Source organism: Neopsephotus bourkii, unplaced genomic scaffold (genome assembly GCF_033783945.1).
Source record: "Neopsephotus bourkii isolate Nb327-2 ecotype Australia unplaced genomic scaffold, CSIRO-AGI_Nbou_v1 NB_1572, whole genome shotgun sequence".
Taxonomy (NCBI): Eukaryota; Metazoa; Chordata; class Aves; order Psittaciformes; family Psittacidae; genus Neopsephotus; species Neopsephotus bourkii.
In genome coordinates this window covers 7967454-7992069 of record NW_026902048.1, presented here as the reverse complement: position 1 = coordinate 7992069, position 24616 = coordinate 7967454, and the positions used below count along the sequence as shown (strand labels likewise).

The window sequence follows — 24616 nt, the reverse complement described above, 5'->3', positions numbered from 1 at the left end:
TTTCAGGGACAGCAGGCCAGGGCTTAGTTGGATTCTGCTTCAAAATTTTCTGGAAAGAGAAATGTCTCTGCACATCAAAAAAAAAAGCTGGAATAAAGTGAAAGCAGAGGAATCTCATTGCATCAGTAAGTGCCAGCTATTAACACTTTGCTTCCACACTCTCAGAAATTGCTGACATTTGAAAGGCCAAACTTGTGAACAACCTGAGAAGTTGTTAAAGCTCCAGACTTTCTGAAAATAGAATATTCACTAACAACATACCTGTTGAAGTTGATGGGGTACAGGATAATATCCTCGGGTGCTTTGCCATCCCATTGGATGATATAAGCCTGCTTGAGCATGACGACAGGCTGGTACTGCTGGTATGGTGCTCCTCTGTTCACGCCTTGCAAACGCAAGGGATGGGAATGGTATGCTGCTCTGGCAATGGATAAGGTCAGATTCTCGGGGCGTCTGGCCTGAATATAAAGCTACGGGTGAAAAGAAAATGACAAACATATCCATTAAACAAGCCAGGCCCAGCCATAACATGTGCATTTGATCATCATTTGCCTGTAAACGGTTTTTGCCAATGAAGAACTCAGAACATTTGGAAAGTCACTGAAACATTTCCAGTTCAAATAAAAAGGTAAACCAGAAATAGCATCTTCAGCCATTCCTGGGAATACCATGAAGGGAGATATGAATTGGATAGTGCCATAAAGATGTTCACTATTTAAAATCTTAAGGGAGAAAGGTAATCAGGGAAGTATCTCAAATTAACTTTTTTATGAATTCAAATAATGCACTTTCAAAAAAGGCTTATTCCACTGAAAATACAGAAAACTTAAGTTATTTCAATGGGCTTTGGATTAGGTCCAGTTATCTAATGGAATCCACATCTTTGCTCTCAAGTAGCAGTCTGGGCTGAAATTTCAGGGGCTAGAATTTGATGGCCCGACTATATGACCTTTTAGACTAAATACCATATTCCACAGGCTTCAGAAGAGAGCTCCTCTGTGCAGGGACCAAGAGATGCCTTTGGCCTGTAGTTCAACTCTACACACCAATTACAAAACTGTACTTCAGTTGTATAGTTTTTCCGTCCTCACTCAAATGAAGGCCAGTTCATAGGGGCAAACACTAGTTTTAAGGCTGAACACGTGATGTTCACCTGCTTCCCCCTGTGTGAAATTCCAGTGCAGAAGGAGGATGCACAGCTAGTCATAAGAATCTGTCTTGGCACACCAGGTTACGGAGGATAACTTATTATATTCCCTGAAGGGTCTCAAATGCACCAATGACAGTGAGGACACCTACAATCCTGCTTCCTTCCCTCTCACACAGTATAGAATAGCACTCACTGCATCAAGAACTTAAAACATCCAACATAAAAAAAACATGTTAGCTCAGAAATGTCTAAGCTTCTACATGAGCATCCATCCAGCAAAATTATTTTGAAACTCTGTTTCTGTCTTTGAGGCAGATCAAAATGCAGGCAGTAGTCTCTTAACAGATTTTAATTCTGCAGGCAATGATACAAGCACAGGCAAGACTAGCAGAGAGGGCAAGACGCCATCTACCAGGATATCCACCTTCTAATCCAGGGCTGTGAAACCTGGGCCCCTCACATCTCCATATCTGCTTCTCTTCCTCTTGTCTATGCAGACCGAGAGCTCTGCAAATCCAGACTATTTCTCACTGGTTTATATATGAGCTTATTTTAGTTGGGGTTTGCACCCAGTTCAGCTCCCTGTTCCAGTTTCACGCCCAGAAGTTCTGTGCTTGTGCCTGCTTTTGGCGGTGAGTGTAAGCTCCTCAGGACCTCTAAAAGAGAGGCCACCTCTGCCTACTCCTCACCTCACCTCTGAATTCAGCAGCCACATGCTGAATGCTCAAGTTAAAAATCTGGGTCTCATGTCAAAGAAGTAACTCAAAAGTGGTTGTAAATACTTCTTAGATATTAGGTCCATTCTTCCTTTTACATTGTTGAATTTTAATGATGAGAACCTATGCTGAGTGGTATTTGCAGACCCCTGAAGATTAAAGTGGATCCCAGAATTTCATTAAACAAATTTTTCCTGATGGCTAAAACTATTGATAGTAATTCACTCCAAACTGTCTCTGAGCAGCAGGCCATTTGGCCATTCTTGATGAATAAAGGAAGAACAAATTATTTTTACGATCTGATAAAAGGCCTTTTTTAGCTATGAAACCAAGGAGGGAAACCTATTTTCAGTTTATATTCAAACCATGATTGGAGAGTCAGTAACATGCAATACAATAAACCAGATTTCAATCTCGTTTGTCCCCACCTGGATGGTAAGTGCTGAGGTCAGAACAGGTGATCAGTAACATACCTTCAGACTTGAAATCATATCAATGTATTAATTGTTCTCAACCAAAACAGCATTTTCTGACAAAGAATGGTTGAAATGAACTCTGATACTGCAAAATAATAGCCCACCTGTGTCTTTCTTGATAAGAGGCAAGAGTTTCAGTCCTATCACTGTAAACTTTGACATGATTTCCTTCTAACATGTGTTTCCAGCAAGCACAGAGTGTTAAGGTGGCAGCTGGTATGCACTTACTACAAAATTAAATACAGCAATGATAAAATAAGCCAAGAAAGGAAGGAAATGCATTCAATAAGCCCCAAAAGTTTCTAAATTACAGGCTACCAAGAAAAACAAAATCCTATAGACTTTAAGGTATTTGTGTAAAATTTACAAAGAGAGAGAGTGGGTACTATGCACGGCCTAAGCTGCTCACTATGATTGTTTTCAAGAAAGTGCTGAAAGAGTTTGCAGTATGCTTCAATAAGATGATGAGGAAAGCATGTCAGAGTTTTGGTAACATTTTCCTTTGGCCTAGGGACCAAGTCATAGGTCTGATGTTAAGGATGATGGTGGTAGCTTTTTTGAGTATGAAACAGTAATTACCAGAACAAGGAATAATGCCACTTTGTATTGATAGAAATATCTGTAAACTGATTTTGTCTCCTGCAATGACCAACAGTGGCCACAGACTGAATGCCTTCCAGGATGTGATTTTCTGTCCCACAGAAATACAGTAGTGTAACTGGTGAATCTTGAAAAATGCTTATCACTAAAGGGGGTTACAGTAGGTAATTGCCTGTATCTACATGAAGAGACTCTCAGAATAGTGCTCTGTCTTCTCTTGGAATGCTACAGTGTAGCTTCTTTCTTCCTCAGCCTTTAATCTGTGACACCTTTACTCAGTTGAACTGAACATGGAAAGCTATCACTTTTCTTCCCTATATCCACCTTTGCAGGGGCAAAACATTTGTGAAGAATAAAAAGGAGAGAAAGAGATTAATATTTTTCTACAATGAAAAATTCCTTAGCAACACCTCCATAATTTTTGGTTAACTCTATCAAAATATTTAAGAGAAGAAAGTGGGTCATGAAGATACTTTAAAATATGAGAAGTGGTGACAGCTTAATGTAGTAAGAGAAGAAAAGCTAGTTAAAGTGTTAGAAAATGCAAGCCTTCTACTTTCCTGGATGGCTTAATGGACACAGTTGTCATTTTAGCTGCTTAACACTTCATGTTAAGAAGATGTGTCAGATTTCCTGTGCTTATATGGCAATTTTCCCAAGTAGATTGTGAAACTGAGAAGATAAGTTCTTTTACAATTCATGGGGGACCTGCTATTCAACTGGAGTATGAAGATAAGCAACATGCAAAGTATTGGAACAGAAAATGTTGGGTTCTGAGAAGAGGTCTGCTTGCTTTCTAGTTTTTTCAACATTGCTTTTGTCCCGCTGTGCTGTCAGCTGTCAAGCTGTGGCAAAACACCTTAAAAAATGAGAAGCTCAAAACATGCTTTCGCCCCTTCTGGTTGTTTGACTGTTCAGAAAAGGTTGAGTACCCAGAAAAATGCATTTTCTCTATGAACTTTCCAGAGAAGACTTTAAAATTCTTTCAGAAAAAAAAAAAAATTTTTCTTTCTTTCTTTCTCTAACACATGCTAGGACATGCCAGGATGTCACCGACATCAGCAAAACTACTTCATTTTTCCACTGGTGTACATCAGAGATCAAAATTGGAACTCTTTGTCCAAATACAGACACCATTAGCTGAAAAAATATCTTGCAGGCTTTTCCTTCTTCCTACTCTGTGAGTTGCTGAGAGTTCTCAAGCATTGCAGATACCCTGGGATTGTATGGTTTTGCCTGTGGTTAGAGAAGCACCATTCACTACCAACTGCATCTCTTGCTTGCTTTACATTTAGAAGCATCAGTAGCAAAACCAGCTGCAGAGGCACTGAGTACACAATACCAGCTGAAGGTATATAACTTAGAGATGCAGGATCAGTGCAATTGTGAACATTTGCTGCAAGAACAGAGTTAAGAGAAGTGGAATAATTTCATTTCAGCCACCTGCAGTATGGAGGTGACTAAGTGAACTGGTGAAAAATCAGCATTTCCTAAAGTATTTTAAAATAGCAAGGCATCAATCTTTTGTTAATTCAAAACTGACGCTAATTTATAAATGTGGTAGTCTCCTATGTCTGTCTAACACCTTTTTAAGCTTGTAAAAGAAAACAACACACACTGCCAAACGCTCTGCTTATTTTAATAAAGACTAATACTAAAAAAGAGAAGTTTCACAGTCTCTCCTGATGAGCTGCTGTGAAGTCTGCAAAGGAAGCAGTAAGTGCACAGCTTTAACTGCCCAGTGGGAGCCAAGGCACTTGTCTTACAATTTAGATAAAAATCAGAAATGGTTTAGGAATATCATTTACATTTTAACAAGTAATGTGGGTGTTGAGGAGTCTCCATCTCAGTGCCTCTGGAAATCTTACCCACCTACATGGAATGAGCCTCTCCTACATTTTTCCTTTATTATTGGCCTTTGCAACAGCTGAAAGTCAGGTTCATGGAACACGGAGGACCTCAGTGCCCTGCTGACAAGGTCTGAGTGACTCACACAGGTTGCCAGATGTGGTGCTGCCAACTTCCTCTACTGTTCTTCCTTAAAGCCTCACTTTATTTACATACAACATGAGAGTTTCAGCTGTCATTAAAAAGCAAAAGAGTTGGTCTTGTTTGGACAACACCAACTCTGCAGCCTCCAGAATCAAAAGAGGAGGAGTAAAAAACCTGGTAGTTCTTCCCTGTGTAAATTTCATGATTTTGAGCTGCTCCAAGAACCCTTCTTTGGTAGTGAAGGGCAACACTGAAGCCAAAGCAGGAGGCATTTCTTCGTGCTCTTTAATGAAGGAAGATCTTGGACACCATGTGGGAAAAGTGGCACGATGCTTCTTAGAGACATTGAGGAGGAAGGGTCATCAATCACCTGCAGAGAGGTAGGAATGCCAACCTGAGCTGCCAGATTAAAACACCCTCAGAAAAGTCTGTCCCCAGGATGTTGTGGAGCTAGAGACACTGCCAGAGGAACTGGTTTTCCCCAGGCATTTCCTTTCCTGGGCAAAATACCTCCAGGAGAAGACGAGCATGAAAAGTGAATTCAGGAAAACAAGCAGAAAGGAATTAACTGAGCTCTAAGCACTTTACTCAGAAAGGGTTTGCCTGTAATGTTAGCTGTAGGACTTGGATCTCGTTTCTCCATGCCAAGTAGCCCATCCCTAGGCTGACTATCTTGGGCTCAGTTTCAGCAGTAATATAGGAGTCACTGTTTCCTTGAACTGAAAGGATATTTTCACCTGCTTGTGCTAGGGAAGAATAAAAGTTCTTGTCTACCAGAGTTACATGGAAAGGAAAAGAAAAACACATTTTGTAATAGAGTTACTGAGATCAAAGCAAACCATCTTTCTCCACAACTGAATTCATTCCTTTAGGCTTTTGATCTGAAGTATGACAACCAGAATTTAGCACGCAAACAAATCACCAGTTAGTAAAGGTGTTGAGAATCACAGTTAAGCTGAAATACTATAACAATTACACCCTCCAAATTAAAACAAACCCTGCTGCACAGGACCAATTTCTTCTACCATTCGCATGCATACATTTCCTTACCCAAAACCCATACAGTAAAGCATTCAATATGAACTTTACTCATCCTGCTGGATGTTAATCAGTAGAAAAACTCTAAGTAACATATCCCAGAGAAGCAAATGTTTATGCTTGCCTAAACCTAGCCAAGGAAATTTTCTATGGTGGAAAAACTGCTTCACCATGTAGAGTGCCATAACCAGGAGAGTATTAATAGAAATAAAAATATAAATGCCTACTTGTTTACAATTCTGAACTTAACTGTTAAGTTTCCAGAGCAGGGAGAGTCATTTCTCTAGAGACACAGAGCAAAATCAAGTGCCAAGAACAAAAAATTAAATCAATGGGAGTGTTTCAGGGGAGCCCAATCCCATTTCTGCCCAGTCAATAGTAAACCAGGGGTTGTTAAGTCCAGCATCTAGGCACTTAGATGGCAACTCCTGCTCTTTTCAGTACAACTAAAGCAAATACATATGATTTTGTTTAGCTTAGAGATATGCTTATCTGGATCTGAATGTGCAAATATTATGTATGCATAGAGGTCTCAAAGACAATTGAATTCTCAAAAGTTTCATGCAGAAAGTTCCATGGAGAAAGCAGAGCTGTGTCTGACTACTCAAACTGCAAGCCTACACATTATTGCACATCAGAGAAGCCACAGGGAAAGCACCTTCAGAAGTCTCCCAATATGGAAAATCCACACACAAAACTGCATATTAGAAAGGGAAACCTGACAGCCTGCTCCAATTGAGGCAATTTAAACTTTGCTCGGTCTTCAATGACTTCAATTAGAGTTTCCTCTGCCACACTGCTGGTGTCAGTGTCATGTCTACTGACCCTCAATGGGACAAGTTTGCAGCATGCTCCCAAGCTCCCTATTAAATAAATAAATAACACCTGCTGTATCTCAGGAGCTTGGATCTTATTTTAACATCACTTTGTAAATGATGAGACTTCTGAGTGCACCCCACTGCAGACTTTATTTGGCAGTGCAGGGCTGTTCTCAGGGACCATAATAAAATATTGGTCCTTCCTAAAGCGACATCTTGTATGAGGGCTTCCAGTACTCACTCTCCAACCTCAAACCACATGGTGCTCTATGTGTCCAACACACATAGTCTTAATCTTTGTCTTGCTCAACACAAAGAGGAGACCTGGCAAGATGTCTAAGTAACTGCAACTTTAAAATAGGCCTAGATAACTTTTCAGTAAATATGTTAATATTCTTTAGAAGTGGAGGAGCAAGGAGAGCCATCTGCAATCTCTTACATGTGGCTATGAAAACTGTGGTGAGTCACATATTTACAGTACGTTCTATCCACACACAAAGGTTGTGTTGAGATTTGAGCAACAGAAAATGAACCACAGTCTAATTTTGAGAATCTTTCTTTCCTTTCCCTTCCCTTCCCTTCCTTTCCTTTCCCTTCCCTTCCCTTCCCTTCCTTTCCTTTCCTTTCCTTTCCTTTCCTTTCCTTTCCTTTCCTTTCCTTTCCTTTCCTTTCCTTTCCTTTCCTTTCCTTTCCTTTCCTTTCCTTTCCTTTCCTTTCCTTTCCTTTCCTTTCCCTACTTAACGGTTACCTGGGATTTGCAGCCCATGAGTTGAGTGAGTTTGTGTCTCAACCACCCATTTCACCATACTGAACACAGTGGGATGTATCAGAGAAGTAAAATCTTCCATTACTGAAACTTGGTTCACCTGACTGATCCACTAGAGCCCCACAACAGCAGACAAATGCTTCGAAGCAAGAACTAGAAAACAACACTTTTCCTCAACTCAGTTTCAACTTGCAGCTGCTTGTGGCAATGGGAAGAGACAGTGCTGCTTACAGCCACAGGTTCTAGGCAGCTGCACAGCAGGAGCTTTACTGAGTCCCTGGAATTAGGCAGATAAGACTGAAAGGAGTAAATTTATAGCAAATTTATTATTCACCTCTTACCTTATGGAGTGTTGAGTAGGCTTCACTCCATCATCCCTCAGCCGACTACCTGAAGAACACCCACCCAACATGCACAGCAATGTTGCCTGCAGACACCTCCCCATTACCTGTGCGAATTTCCCAGTACACATCAACCCATTCCAGCGTGGGACAGTAAGACATCCAGGATGATGCAGCAAGTAGTTGTCCGCTCTGCCTATGAAAGTGTCCAGATACCCTGTCACCGAGCCGTCCAGGTCATGGAATATCGACGTTTTGTCACCATCATTGTCATTGTTTCCAAACCACTGGCCTGATCTACCAAAAAACACTTTCAGTCCAACCTAGCAGGAGCAAATAAGAAGAAACTGGTTAGGTCTAAGTAAGGACTTGGGTTTGCAGTGTTTTAACAGCCAAAACAGCAATACAGCTAGAACTACAAAGTAAACAGTTTTGTTTTGTCTTGTCCACTTAAAAAGATTTCCAACTGTATTGGCTTTCCCCTCATTTCTTAATCCCAGGAGACATTTCTACAAAAATGAGACTTTCGATTCTTTGAAATGCACCTGCACAACTATGTATTCCTTAAAATCACACAGCAATAAATCATACAGTGGCAAAAGGAAGGGGATGACTCAAGGGTAGCAAAGTACATAATGCTATGAAGCTTACCGAGGACTGTCACAGCCGAAACAAGAACTACTAGACATTTGGTGAATTTTCTCATGTATTTTTCATATATTTTCTCATATATTTTTCTAACTGATACTGTGGGGGCTATTGTTTCTAATTGCTCCTCCTAAAACCTTATAAAACTCATAAAACTCACAGTAATTCTCAGAATTTGTTCTAGCACACATTTTAATATTTTCCCTGAAGAATTTATTTCTTTTAGGGAAAGTAAATAACAGGAAGCAGCATTATCATCAATATGCATATCTCCTTTATCAAGATTTTTCAGTAGCTAAGTAGAAGAATCTGTCCTGATACAAAATCCAGCAAAACAAGGGAACTATAGATGTTCCACAAAAAAGCATGGAATATTTTATGTCTGCAGATAAAATTAGTACAGTGTGTGATGATTAAGTTCAGAAATAATCAAGAAATTAATTAGTCCAGGTCGAGCCCTCTGCATCCTGCAGCAATGTGTGTAAAAGCAGGCAGCATAAATAGCAACTGGATCATGCCGACTCAAAAGACTCTGATTTCTTCCATTTAGTCCAACTCATTTTAATTGGACTGTACAAATGAGTAAGAATTAGGGTCAGTAGGATTAGGCTGCAAGTTTACCAAGGGCTTTAAAGGCTTTATTTTAACAATAATAAACAGAACAGCTTAGGAGAATACAAGGGTCATTATGATTCTGAGGTAGATGGAAAGTCCCACTGGCTTAAGAAGAATGACCACTGCAGCAACAACTACTTGCAGAATCAAAGTCTTTATTGTTTAAAACTAAATTAGAGCCTAGAACCATTTTTCTGCCACCTTCTTGTCTGAGTCTCATAAACAAACAGCTGAAGCACTCTCATTTAAAGGAGGCTCAAATGCTTGGAAATTTAATGTGTATTTTTGAGTATTTTAAAACCTTTTCTTACTGTGCCACAGTAATCTTTTGCCCAAGCGGCTATTTGCCAAAGTAGAGAGATCCCCAAAGTTGGGAGGGTTTTTTTATTTCATTTTGATTTATAAAAGAAGAGATATTAATTAAAATTAAAAAATACTGTGCTGCAGCTCAAAGCTCCATTATAAATACTTTGTGACAATGCACAAAGCTGGGAGTTGAGTATGAAAAAGGGCACTTCACTGCAGAGAACATAGTCGGCTGTACTTCAAAATAAACTAAAGCACAGCTAGTACTACTTGTATTTGATTAACACTCCATGTTTCCATCTAGCAGCAGACAGTTTTGGTGCTACAGCTAATCTGATCTCTAACATTCTCCTCTAAAAAGTCTGAAAATCAGAAACAAAATGCTAGTGTTAATGAGCGGAGTCAGGTCTTTCATAAGTCTGAAGGTTACCTTAGTGTGCTACACTGTCGCATAGAGATGCACTGAGTTTGCAGCTACAGCAACGGCAATATATATTTTTTCTAAGTGAACGCACAAGAACAAAGGCTCAGGTCATCAGGTATGTCCATGTGGAGCCAGGAAGGAGCTACAAGAGAGTGCAGAGACAGGTCATGTCTAGCTACCACGATACTATTCAGACACCTATTTTTCATTAGGTGTGGACTACTTGGGAGTGGTATGGTACAAAGGTTACTTGAATTACTTGTCTGAAGCCTGACAGGGAGATGATGGTTATATGAGTACATAATCTCTTAGGAATATGCTAACTCAACCTGTCCAAGGACAGCACACCTAACACACCTACAGTGTAGTCCTGAAGACTGCAGTGGAAAACACTTTCTATATTAAAAATTACTAATGTACCGGAAAACATCACAATAAATTGCAACTTCTTCTAAAATTCAAGTGTTGGTGCATGCTGCCAGAAAAAGCCACATCACTTTAACACTGGTATCATTTTAAGGAACTTTTATCCAGTGTGAATCTTCCTCTATTTTACTGCCCAAGGACTCTGCCCTTGTTAGCATGGCTTTTACTCTGCTGGAATGATGCAAGTCCTCACCCTGCCAAGTTCCCTTCAGCCAGGAGTCTCTTTAGGGTTGTTTTTGGGTTTTCTTTTTGCCCTCTTTTTAAGAGAATAACAGACTTGCCCTTTAAATGAGTGTCTACTTTTCCTATCATGAACTGTTTGCAAACTTCTGCTTTGATGCAGAAACTGAGCACTAAGCCACACAGGATAAACACAGTAAAGGCAACATTAGGAAGTGGACATCTCTTAGCTAGGCAGGACTGCAATCCCATGGGAATCATTAGACCATAGCCAGGAAACACTGCTGTCTCCTCAGAGCTCTTCCGGGGACCACAAACCCACCCAACAGAGGCCGCTGGGATTTCTTTGGCACAAGTAATTCCAGAGACACCATACTGTTGACACAGCCAGGAGTAGAAAAGGATTGAATCCACACTAAGCTCCTGGCTGCAGGGAAAAAATAACCAGAGAGAATATTAGCAACGGATGTGAATAGGTCAGTTTGTGAATCTTCTGTACCTGCTGAGGTGGCGTTGTTCATTGGGAGACCAAAAGGTCACATACAACCTCTTGCTCCTCCCCTCACTCTAAAGGAGCTGTGCAGCAAAAGGACAGAAGTATGAATAGGTTGCTATTTTATGACTAAAAAGAGATATGCCAGGTCTTCTTAAGAAATAATGCACAAGTGTCCCGTTTGGGCATGTCTCAGTTCTGGGCTGGGGCTACCTCCTTTGAGCTCTCCCAAGTCCTACTGAAACAGCAATGAGATCTACAGAAGATATCAGCTCATCAGGTATGCCCTCAGCTGAATTAAAACTGCTTCCACTGCTTTGAATTAACATTTTAAAAGCACCCTTTTCAAAACAAACAAGCAAGCAATAATGTTGCTATTGATAAATGCAAAGATATCTTAATATGTGAGATTTAGAACTGTCAATGAAAAGGCAACTAGAATATTTTTTGTGGATCGTAATGTTTAGGTCTTCTGTTCTCCTTGACTGTTATTTTTATGCAGGAATTAAACAAGAACTGGCTGCCTTTATTATTTTGTTGTCTAAACAATCTGCTGATTAGTCTGATTAATTATACAATTATTCCTCCAGCACGACTAATCATTTTGTCATCCCTACATAACTTGTGGTAATGTTTAATTTCTTCCTAAAAAACAACTGTAAAATGATTGTCCTTTAGGGAATTAGTACTTAGCTACACTTTAAAAAGTCATAAAATGATGCCTGGAGACAGAAAATTAATTACAACAGCCTACAAGCTCTATCCTAACTACTCAAAGACATATTGCCCTATATAGCAATTAGCAACAAAACAATAGACTAATCATGGTCCTTCCAGTCTAAAATCAGAATTAGCACATCTGGGTTCAACCCAGATGAAACAGAATCAAAGTGAAAAATAAGTGCTGAGATGCAAGTGCTTACAATCATAAATGGTTTTTAAGTAGGCAAAATACCCACTACAGACACAGATACTTCTTGGAAATGTACATACAATAAATTACTGGGATAATGTCATTAAGTTTTTTGTAATAAGATAACACTCTACTGTTCTAATTTGCTTTGCAGAATTATTCAGCAAGTCTTCTGACCATTTTTATTCTGAAAACCTCAGATCTTAAAGGGGTGAAAGTACTAAACTGCCTTTCAGACAAAAAATGCTGGGATATTTAACAGGCTCATTGGCTTCAAAATGTGCAACTGTATTAAAGAGATGCATTTTCAGCCATTCAAGATGTAATAATTCCTTTGATGATGTTCACAGATATCATCTGCCTGAAGCCATTCTGTTGGACAGAGTTCTATGGCCATTACAGAAGGAAAATTTCCACTCTCTTCCATTCCACTGATCAAACCATTTCATCATACTTTTCTCTCTAAGCTCCCCTCCCCAGTTCCAGGTTGATTTTCTTATTCATGTTCCCCATGACCATCTTATAACCATGTCCCCAAGGGAGGACATAAAGAAGGTGCATCAAATTAAGCCCTTATTCTTGCTCCAAATCTCCCTAAAGATCAAAAGTAACTAAGATTTCTTTACTGAAATGCACAGGAGCTGTGTTTTCTTTAGAGGAGCAGTCAAGTGACTGCAGTCAACAATATCCTGTCATGAAATACCCTTCTGCTGTTGGTCTGTGCACCTGAGAGGCGACAAAGTAACTGCTTACCAGAGAGAGTTATATTGGTCAGTCCTACAGCAACGGAAATTTTCCTAAAAATAAAACCGAACTTCAAGCCAAACTTACTACAATTCATGAACATCGTCACAAGTATGGACCTTGTTTGAAAAAAGAAAAATAGAGTTTATAATCCCTCACAGAAAGACAGGTGGAATCTATCATTTCCCAGGGCCCTGATCCCTGCAGGAATCCAGGACAAGGACTGGAATTGGTCAGCATCCTACAGCTCCTACCAAGGCAGAGATATAGGGCTGATTCTGCTCTCACTGCTCAAGGGAAACGCCTGTTGTGCTCAACAAGAATTTCACTGCTGACCTCAGAAACTGGGTCATGTTTTTCCTTCTAAGTGTGTTCTCTATTTCTGTGTAAGAATTGTACTGCAGCTTACTGTCTTCTGGCATCTCAGTTGTGTCCCTCTCAATCTCTGAGGCCAGGTCCTCAGCAGGTCCTTGGTGCATGTGAGCTGGCAGTGCTGCACCAGTTAAGAGTGGTGGTCTTCATCTTGTGGTCACACGGTGAAACTTTACTCTAATGCAAATTATTTTACGTATATCTGCCCAGGCATAATATACAATCACATTTTACTAGCTTATAAATAACCTTCACTTTTTTTAAAAAAGTGTTGCTAAATGAACTGATGGTATGCACTAACTTAACATGGACCACTACATGGAAATCCCTGCTCTAGGGCAGACCTCTTACCACTTCTAAAATCCTCAGAAACTTGCACATCTAACAGTACATATTTCTGCTTTTCTTACTTACACTCTTCTCCATGAGGATCTGTGACACGTTATTCTGAGGGCTTATCTGCCAGGAGTTTTTCATGAAGAACCCGATGGCACTTGAGTATCTGTCAACAGTCGGAGTGAACTTCTTGAAAGTGCATTTTGACATCCTGACAGGCCCATCATAAATCTGGAATCCCCGAATAGGGAACGTTCTGTGAGATTTAAAAACAAGCACAGTCCTGTGTGAAAACCCTGGGCAAGCTCTGAGTCCTCCTGAAAGCATAGAGATACTGACAGGTAGCTAAACCACCTTTTCTTTGACAAAACTGGGACCTTCACACTCATTACACAATTAAGGAAAGATGAAACTCTGCTGAACATCCTCTACATGGTATGGCTCAAATGCCAAAGAAAAAGACTCATAAGCTTGCCTAAGTCTAGCAATATGGGGTTAAGCAGTTCAAAAACCTTTTCTCCAACCACCCTGGAGCTCATCACCACAAGGAAGGCACAAAGGCTGTGTGGCAGCATTGCCGTCAGGTTCCTGTTCCAGGGCAGACAGGTTTTGCAGGAAAACATCAGCACGGATCAATCAGACTCCCTGGAGGAAAGTCTCTCCTTGGAAGCAAGTGCCAAGTGGTGCAGCAGTTTCTCCTTTCCATACAAGACGTTTCACACGAGGTCCCTAAGACCTAGTGCACAGCATTTCATACAGAAAAGCTGTTTCTGAAGTATCAGTCCATGGATGTGTTGTCAAGACACCAGTGTTGAAGAAGACACCACTGGAGTCACAGGTAAGGGCCCGCCCCTTCCATGGTTTGTTTTGAGAAGGTGCCAAGTTTTGCTTGGCCCTGGCTGTGTTTGATTAAAGGGTGGCCTGCACCATCTCCACAGATGGTAATGAAGCTGGCTAGTAGCACTTTGGAAGTATAGGTCAATGCCTACTGAGTCCAGAAAGAGTTATTTAGACACACAAAGTGGGCACACAGCCTCTCTCGAGCCTGGGGGTGGCCAAGGCCCAGATTTGCTGCCCAGCCCTGATGTTTTCCTTACTGGTTGGCTCCAGAGATCCAGAAACACTTTATCAGTTGAAAACACCAGGTGCAAAGAGTGTTTCTTGACCATATAATTCCTCTTCAATTTTGAGAGCTGTTATCTCAGTAGTTGGGTTTGGTACAAGCCTTAAATCCCGCTTTGTACTATGGTGCAAGGACAGGTATCAGACATTTAGGCATACTCCTTTCCAAGAGTACATTGCTTAACAATAGGATTAGAAGTTGCTTGTACTGCAAAGGAGCTTTTTTTGCAATTGTAATTAAAATTACAACACTGATAATAACTGAGATAGCTCTAATTACCCTTGCTGTCGTTCACAGATCTCATTCCTGTGTCACTTGTGGCTGAGACATAATAGTCATGGCTGTGTGCATGGCATATCTGCTGAGTATTAATAATTTTATATTCCTCATAGAGGGTTTAATAGTTGGTGAGCATCACCAAAAACAGATGAGGGTAGAATTTAGGCTTGGGAAAGCACAACTTGCTACAGGGACGTGGGGAGGGACCACGGTTGCCAAACAGGAGGTTGTGCTGCTATCAAAATAGAAAATAACATACAGCTACTGAAAGAGAAATAAGGTGCAATAATGACAAAAGGTTTCACCTTTGTCAAACCAGCCATGTTTGCCCAGCTATGCTGGCAGGAGGGATGATAGCTTGGTGTGTGGAAGCTGCACCATCAGCTCAATGCTGCGCTACTGAAGTACTACACAAAAGCCATTTGGTATCTTTCAGATCTTCTAATCCATTCTCCAGTCACTAATAAATTAAACAGAAAATTAAATCAAACACATTCAGGCGAGAATGCTCTCAAGCTGTTGGCCTGAAGAGTGAATTTATTTGAATGCTTATTATTTCTGGCCTGTACAATGATTTAAACACACGGTATAAATTACTTATTGGTAGTCACATTCATTCCTGAGGCTTTTCTTCTAGCTTATACTAACACCAAGAGGAAATGGCAGAAGAAAAACTCACTTGTTTCTGGGTAGTGTTCTGTACTCTCCATTTGCCCCTTTTCCCCAGTAGCTGTTTTGGCCTCCCTGGGACCCAAAATTGCTGCTTTCTCCAACAAAAATGGAACGTGTCACCTCTAGGCTGGAGCCTTCATCTGTCGGAAAAGTCCCATCACTACAAGCAAAGAAACACCAGGTAACTATGCAGCACCACAGAAATGATGATTTAACACTTAATTACACTGCAGACACAGAAAAATTTCTTTCTTAATTTGTAAAAAGAAAAAAAATATGCATTCACTGATATAAGGATGCTTTTAAAACTCTTTAGAAACCAGCAGGTTAATATTGAGGTAGCTTAGCATTCAGGCATCAGCAATAGAGGTAACTTAGCCTGGGTAAAACCAACTCTATAATATAATTGCTCTATACTGAGTTGCTTTATAATTTTTAGCTATATCCCTGAAGTGAGAGCCAGTATTACTGACTCTCATTGTCTGCAGTGGGCTTTGGATATGCCTTGGTTTTGCAGATCTTGTGCAGATGGTAGCAGCAGGAACATGGCAGACACCAGCAGAGGAGGCAGGAGACTTGCTGTGCCACCACATGGGACTATCACAGCCACCCTGCCCTGACAGCACACAATCTACAAGCAACACTGCTCCACTGGGATAGAGCAGAAGAAAAGCCTCCCCAAACGCAGAGCCAGATGTTTAGTCTACTGGTTCAGGACCTACCGCCCAAAAGGAAATATTCGGCAATTACCATGTATTCCCCAGACATGCTGAGGCAAAGAGAATGAAAGGCTAAATTGCCCCTTGTATTAATGGCTGCCCAGGGAAGACTTGATGTGGTCTGGGAGGGAAATGTGAGGTTTCTTGTGTCTTACAGTAATTGCCAGAGGAGCGTCTCAGCTTCCATTCTTCAGCCTGTTACACTGAGGGGAAAAATGGGAAGAAGTTCCATTTTAAGAGATTACCTTGCCAGAGTGAGTCCAATTCCATTGTCTGAAAACCTGGGACAGAAGAAACAGAGGTGTAAATGATGAGGAATGTCTGCAGTGAGTTTGGCCTAGAGGCCTATTTATGTCTGCCCGGAGGGTAACGATATAACACGTAGTTAAAGTAACCTACCCTGAGTTGCAGAATATAATGTCGCCACCCCTAGCCCAGGCCCCATGGTCATTATTTTTAAAAGCAATAAGACCATCAATCATGGCAGGAACTCGCGGCTTTTCAGGATCAGCATCTTGATGTGGGCGAAACCTGAAGCAAGGAGCTTAGTTAATGTGGCACAGGAGACATACGAATCAGCATCAGACAGAGGAGGTTGTGTCTGGCAGACCTCGTTTGGCTTCCACACATCAGCGTGATGGGCCTAAAGAGGTGATATGCCCTGGATGAGAGTCAGACTATTAGCTTGATTTCATTTCTGTGCCTTGGTACAAAACAGAAAATAAGCATTCACAAAGGTGAAATTCTGGCCCCAGTGAAATCAACAAGTGATTTCTCACTAGACTTCAACAGCTCCACATCTACTCCCTAATTTGATTCAGTGTGATTTTAGAGGCATAGAAAACATTCTTCCAAAGTCACTTGGGTCCTTTGGTAATTGTCTTTACAAGGCCCATTGAGAATCCCTGGGTTGATGCTAGAAAATCAATTAGGCACTTTCAAGAATCTCATTCCGCAAAGATAATGGAGTAATTGAAACTGCTTTCCTTGCATGTGCAGACCAGACCTCCGTATGCTTCTGTGTCTGCTGAAAGAGAAGCTATGATATGAAAATAGGATTCACCCTGGGAACTGGGAGCTTCTCAATTACTTGCCGGCTATTTCTTGCCATGCCTGCTGTTAATGGTAGATCTGTGCTGTGTTTGGGAAAATATCACCATTGCTTTTTCTGAGTCTGCCCTCACCTCCTACTTCTTCCAGCTGCTGTACTAGGGAATGTGTCTCCTTGGTGCCCAAGGGGATGACCCTGGCGGGGAAGTCTCACAAAGGGACACAAAGTCACCCTTTCAGCCATACGGGAGCATAGTATGTGACATTGATAGGGGATGATGGAGGAGGAAAAAAGCCAAAGGTCAACCAGGAGCAGGGCCCAATTTCTGCCACAGCCTCCTCACACAGGCCCATAGGACTGCAGCAAGTGAGAAAATGGCCTTAATTTACCTGCTTATGCTCTGTGAAATGAAGCTCAGAGATTTTAAAGCAGCTGACAAAAAGCTCTGAGGCTACCTTGACTTTCCTCATTAATCCTAGACCAGACTCAGCAGTCTCTTACATCATCATTCAGTTGTAAGCTCTTTTAAGTAATTAATAAGAAATACTGGCAATTACAAACCCACTAATGGACTAATGGGATCTGGATCCCCTTCCACATGCTTCACTGCTTAGTCCTCATAACCCCAAGTGTATGTGTATCATTTTTTGATTCACAATAACACAGTTAAGTGCATAACTATGAAGTATTTGCCTCTGCACATCAGAGATAGTTTGTGTGTTTTCTTCAGATGCTCCAGCCGTAATGAGGCACTAATGATCTGCTAAATACAGCGCAGAAGCCAAGAAGCAATACAAGGATCCAAAATACTTAACCATATAGCATGTGCTTACCTGGCATTATCGACAGTGAGATACTCTCTGGGATCTTCAGCGTTGGCTCTCGTTGTCTTTACTCCTTTTCCAATAAACAAACCGGCCTGAAAACACACGCGACTCCAATTATTTCAACAGATCACTGAATAGAAACCCAAGATCCCAGATTTTTACCAAAGAACATGGGCAGCCAGTGCATGAGAACAGTCAGCCCCTGCAGCCTGGGTTTTATCTTCCCTTTAGGTGTCACTTGGCACTGCTCAGCATGACATTAGCACAGGATGTAGCACGCTGAAGTCAGGACAGAGCCTGGCCTGCCATATGTTATGCATCAGCATCGTGGGCTGTCTTCTGACCCAAAGCAAGGCACTGAACTCCCACTCTCTCCCTCTCTTTTGCAGAAAGCTATAAGGGACTCTGCCAAGCTCTTGATAATTTTGTGGAAAAAGAGTGTTGTTAAGAAGCAAGATTTTAAATAAAGAGTGACGAGTCCCCCGACAGTCAAAAGAGAACATGAGCAGCTGCAGCCAACTTCAAGACTTAGGGCAAAGCAGCAGCTGTCATGGACCAAAATGTAAAATATACATGACACAGAACAGCACTGATTTCAATCTAGAATCCTGAGAAATAAGTTAAAATGCTCTTTATAGCTTACAGGTTACATTTTCGTGTCAACAGTGTATTTGGGGGAGAAAGTGTTTTTCTTGGAATTACTGTTGAATTTTAGGCCTTATTTTTCAAAGGTGATGAGCAGGCCCTGGCACAAATGGCTTCTGCTCATCCCCCTATGCCCTTGTACCACTGTGGCCAACAGCAGTGCCCAGTGTCCTGTTTGTCATTCCTTAAATCTCAGTTAGTTGTAGGTGTACCCATGGCCTGGGCTCATCCCCTCTAGCACAGGCACCAACTGAAGTGCCTGAAACAGGACCTCCATTCTGCTCAGCTCTCTCTTGGCTCATTAGAAAGAGCATCACCCCCAAAAGTTGACTGTCTTGATATAGTGTTAAAAGAACTTTATTAAAATGTGAGACACCCATGACCACCTGATTTCAGAGCACCACACACAGTCAGCCCCAGGTCATACAACTATATTAATAGAAACATAAAAAAAACCATCCACGTGCCTTGAAATTGGAGTGGACTCTATTGTTGTAAAATACTCCCAAGGGGGTATATTCAGCCTGTCCTTCTGGATATTGCCCCTCAGACTGTCCAGTGGGAACCCGGTGGAAGATGTACCATATCCCAACATCCTAAAAGAGAAAGGAAGGTCTGAGAAATGGGACACTGCGATTAATGACACAGGTTATCCTGGGGATTTAGGGTTTCCACTATGCTGTCCAGATTTCTGACCTCAGCCTGCCAAACATGCAAATCCCAGGGGACACATACTAGCCCATACTCTTAAACCTCCCAGCTAGTCCTTTGGCATGCACAGTGGGTCCTTGGGTTTTAAAAATGCTTATATCGTGGGTGAAACTCAGATGGTTTATTAGAAAATACAACCTTCTCCATACAGGCACATTAAACAAACATGATTTGCAGAAAAGTCAAAGATAAAGAAAGAGAGAATATATGTTTATAAATACACATATAAAATGTTATTGGGCTTTTAACTATTAACTACTAATAAAAATCAACATTTCCTAAGAGACATCACACACCATTCCCAGCCACAATGGTGAAAGAAATCAGTGTGAGAACTCTAGGCAAATACTTGCTCTTAACAGAAACAAAGATTGCAGAAGTACATATCCCAATTTTACAATGGCTTACTAAAAAGTCATTGCCCGCATGCTAATGACATCAATAAATGTAGAACATATGGGAACCAGAGGCAAAGCATAGCTCTTGCCATTAAATGATTTTACCTGAGCACCAGCCGCTGCATTCTCTATTAAGTTGTTGTTTGGATTTGCAATCCAGAAAGTGCTGACAGCCCTAAAAAATCAAAATCAAAATGATCCTAAGCAGTTACCAAACAGGAAGGGATACATTTTCATAGCACTGCACTGAACCTGAGCCACAACTCTCCTATTGACTTTAAAACTCCACACAACCTTTTAATGATACTCTTTAAGGAAAAGAAATCATCTAGTACTGTCAGAAATGTTCATTTCTGGAGCCACATGCTGAACCTTCTGTAAATTATATGAGACTGTTAAGACAAAATCCATGCTCTGTTACATGCAGCTGAAGGAAGCCCAATATCTTTTTTTAATTATTATTATTACTTACTTATTTTTAAGTTAAACAGCTTTGTACAATGGCTGCAAAATGAACTTCTGGTTTGTGTTTTGGAACTAGGGGCAATGGCAGGAGGTATGGGATTCTCTATGGATTTTAGGAAGCTTCTACTTGGAAAACAAAACAAATGTCCATGTAAACCAGAAATAGCTAGTTTAGTAGGAGATTAAGGATGTATTATTTTGATGTTTGCTCAAATAAGGATTTTTTGCTACATAGGGAAGTTGAGCAGTGAAAGAAACAGAAGCCAGATATAGTTATGAAAACTGTCATCTGTTGACTTGCTTCATTTGATAACATCTTTTGCAATAATAAAGACCACATGTAAAAACACTGTAAGCTTTTCTCATGACTGTACCAATTAATTTGATCATTCCTAGCAGATGTAAATCATGGTTTATCCACAATAACCATTATGTAATCAAGAACCCACACTCCTTCATATTACCAGAACCACGAAATACATGCAAAATAAACCTGTATTAACCATACCAGCAACCCTAGCATTTCAGTGACAATAATAGTAATTAAGTGGGATAGTTTACACAAATTAGAATAATTTGTTTGGCTACTGTATCCTTTTCCAGAAAACATAAAAATACAAATTTCCTTGGCTAAAGTGGGTTCTTGCTTGCAAACATTAGCCTAGGTCCCTGAGTGCCTGTGTTCTCGCTCATCAGTCTCCAAAACAGAAGCTTACTTTGGTCAGCTATATCAAGATGTTGTTTATTGTTGAATTACACTTACTGTAATTTAGGCTAATCTGTGCATTCTCACTGCATCTCAGAAATGAGCAAAGAGCTCTAATATATTTATGATTCTTAGGAAACAGAGACAGGAATAACCAGCAGCAAATATTCCTTGCTTAGGATTCATGCAGGTGTTAAAAGATATCATCACAAGCAAAACACAGTCAAGTAGCTAAATCATTTTAAAAAAGAGAAATGGTAGGGAAAGCTACAATTTTTCATTTAATATCAAACAGCCCCTTTCAAAAGTTTCACCCCAGCTTCCTTTAGGACCCAGCTATAAAGTATAGAGCCTGATTACAGCTCCCAGAGCACTTACATGCAGTCAGTGCTCGGCACAGGAATGTAATCTCCGTAGACATTGCTGCGGATGGCGAGGCACATTGCCTCACTGCGATCTGAAGGCAAGATTGTCCCTGGCTTTGTGAGGAGGCCCAAGTTGTGATAGAATGTATTGCGCTGCTCCGTCCCATCTTCCAGGAAGAAACAGTGCCCCAGAGTGTCATAGCCAATGGTGTCTTTGACCTGGGAAAAAGTACACAGGCCATCAACCATAATGCTAACAACAGCAGGAACCATAATTGATGTGCTTTGCTTATCAATAAATGCCCAAAATGTTCATGGAGTGGTTTTGCCACCCCTCTGCACAGCAAGCAGCGCATAGGCAGCAGTCCTGGAACTAACTCGAACTATACCCAGTTTGTATAACTCTGGACTGATCTTCTTATACAGTGAAGCTCCTATTAAAATTATTCAGGGAAAGAACACATGCATGATTAAAGGAAAACTGCAAAACACTGGATTTAAAGCTGTCTTCAGCTCTGAGAGATAATAATTGGTTCAGTGTCATGGAGCAAATATCTGCATAAAGACAAGTGTATCTTGCAGGATAAACCAACAAGTTAGGATGGTTAATGAAGACATTTTCATGAGCTGCAACACTTCCCAAATAAAATAAGAAAGTCTTTAAAATGCACCATGTGAAGTAGTCTATTTTAACGAGATTTCTGTTCTTTCTTCACTCTCAGAAGGTGCACGGCCACTTCATTCCTGTAATGATCAGCTTGGGCAGACATGGTATTTTACTGTTTCACTCTATTTAATATTAATTGACATGCAGAGGGATATTGCATTAAACCCTAATTTGACCAAGAGGACTTAGCACAAGCCTCCTTTGATGTACAGTCTTATGAAGATAAAAATTCAGAAATCCTTCTTTTGAATGTAAATACCAAATCAGGATAGTTAAAATACCAGCAATTTGTTACTAAATCTTACTGAAACCTTAACTTTGTACTCAAATAATCCCTGTCAACGTATTTATTCACTCTTCAGGCATACAAAATTCCTGTTGACGTCAGAGTTATGTCTGTGTAAAACTGCGAGATTAATTAATATTAACCTACGTGGTTATTTCTGTAAACTTGAGGGATACTTGAATTAAATCCAGATTAATATCCTGGGATTTCCCCTTAATAGGCTGCTACTGTACATAACATCTGAAGTCACAAATGGTATAGTTCCCATAGGTATATCTCTACTGGATTTCATTGTTTTCCTGGCAGTCACCCCTCAGAATTGTCATCTGCTGCTCTTGTTTCTGCCTGGATGAGGTGTGCAAGAGAGTTATAAATAACACACAACACAGCCAGGTACCCAGCTGCTAACTGATACAGCTTGGGAAATCCTCTGAGACCCTGCACACAGGTACAGTGGCTTGAAATGAGCTACAAGGAGGATAACAGAGAACCTAGATGTAGCGATGCTGAACATGTTCGTGCCAGCTTGGAAATACAGATAGGAAATGGATTTAGATAAAAATGCAAGTGTCCTTGCCAGCTGCTAAGAGCAGCAAGACTGGTTACTTCAACCCTTTCGAAAGACACGCAGAAGCTGCTAAGGAGGCCACAGAAGACTATTTTTGAAAAGAAACTGTAACAACAAACTGCTTGCTGTTTCAGACAGCATTTCAGTTGTAGAGTTTCATTCTGCTGAACTTAGCTGAAATTTGGCTAATCTGAGCTTCAGACAGCTGCATTAAAAAAGAGCCTTGTATCCAAAACCAGGTTTTAGCTTGGATTAATATGATTAATCACAACTTTGTAATTGCATGGCAGCTCTGAATACTTAAATACATGAAACTGTGTTGATCACTCTCCCCATCAGAACTAACGGAATTTAAAGATCACGTACATTTCAATGAAAGATAAGGGTCCATGCCATTACATCAAAACCCCCAAAACTAACCAATTCTGGCATATCACAGCAGGAACTACATGCTTGGAAACAAGCCCACCTGTGGCACTGTGACAGTGGCATATTACTGTGTGTGACAGCACGAAACACTGTCCACAACACAGGTGACAACTCCACCAGTGTGTCCAACATTGGATGATTGAGGTAACCTTACACGCTGAATCATAAATAGTTCAGCAACACAATATGAATGACCTTTATGCACTGCAACATTAGACATGAAGGACTACAGTAGTTGGTGTACTTCTGACGTGTGCCAGGGTAGTGAGATGCATGTCACTGCCTGCTTCCCATCGCAATGGGTAACGCAAGCTGCTGAACCACAATGCAAACCTGGCACACAGGAGCAGCAGATGGGAGAAGGGCCTTGCAGACACCATTGTTTGACCAGTACGCAGCACAGCACAAACCACAGCACTCTAGCAATGTATGTCTAAAATTACACCCTCTAAACCCTCAGGACAGGAGTTGAGATAAACCCACCTCTCTGGTTTACGTTGCTTCAAGGGATGAAGTTTCATAATGTGATGCTAAATCTGGTACCCATCTATGTTATTTAACTGCCTGGCTCTGATACCCATGCTCTTCTCTGGAACTGCAATTTATTGTAATGTATTTTAAAGCAAGGCTTTTAATTATATTTTAATTACTCTTTATCTTAATGGCTGTATTGAAACCACATGATTCTTCCACAGGATCACATATTTAACCTTTACAATAAAACCTGTTCACTGATTTATGGACTCAAAGCCCTCAGTGGTCATATGCTGGGGGGCTGAATCTCACTCTTGGATTCTTGATCTCACAGCTACTGCATCCCACACATCCAGATAAACCCCTGACAATCTCACTTTTGATAAAGACCAAGACCATATACCATTCTTCTCAGAACCAACGTTAGCATAAGGCTTAATTTTTCATCCCTGGCAGATTCTTTTAATTCCAGAGGTTTAAAACCAATGGGAGGAGAGAGGGAGTAAAACTACATCCACACACACTGGGCAATTCTCCTGCCACTTAAAGGTTTTGTACACAAAAGCAGTCTCTACAGCCAGAGCAAACCACATATATAAGAAGTCAATCAATAATTCTGAGTTATCTGGACAATACAAACGCAATTTAGGACACATGAAAACTGGGACTGGGCTGTCTATGCCAGCATCACATTTTTGTGACTACATCCTTTTGGAGGGGCTCTTTCACACAAGGGTTCCACCTGACACCTCTAACTCATGTCTTACACAGCTTCATGTCCTGGATTGAGAAGTTCTCAGGAAAAACCCAGGAGGTCATGGACAGTTCAGGGAGTGTCTTCTGCCTGAGCACACATCAGGTGAATGAGGAAATGCCC

At 40.8% G+C, this 24616-nt stretch overlaps 1 protein-coding gene across 1 annotated transcript in view; it reads right to left on the bottom strand.

Annotated features, from left to right (window-relative positions):
• LOC133222031 (inactive cell surface hyaluronidase CEMIP2-like) overlaps positions 1-24616 on the bottom strand; it is a 49172-nt gene that overhangs the window by 20079 nt on the left and 4477 nt on the right. Inside the window, 10 exon segments of the mRNA XM_061371381.1 lie at positions 262-470; positions 8005-8220; positions 13433-13610; positions 15436-15588; positions 16393-16428; positions 16547-16678; positions 18032-18117; positions 19138-19266; positions 19885-19954; positions 21329-21534. Of these exon segments, the coding sequence (XP_061227365.1) occupies positions 262-470; positions 8005-8220; positions 13433-13610; positions 15436-15588; positions 16393-16428; positions 16547-16678; positions 18032-18117; positions 19138-19266; positions 19885-19954; positions 21329-21534 (1415 nt within the window).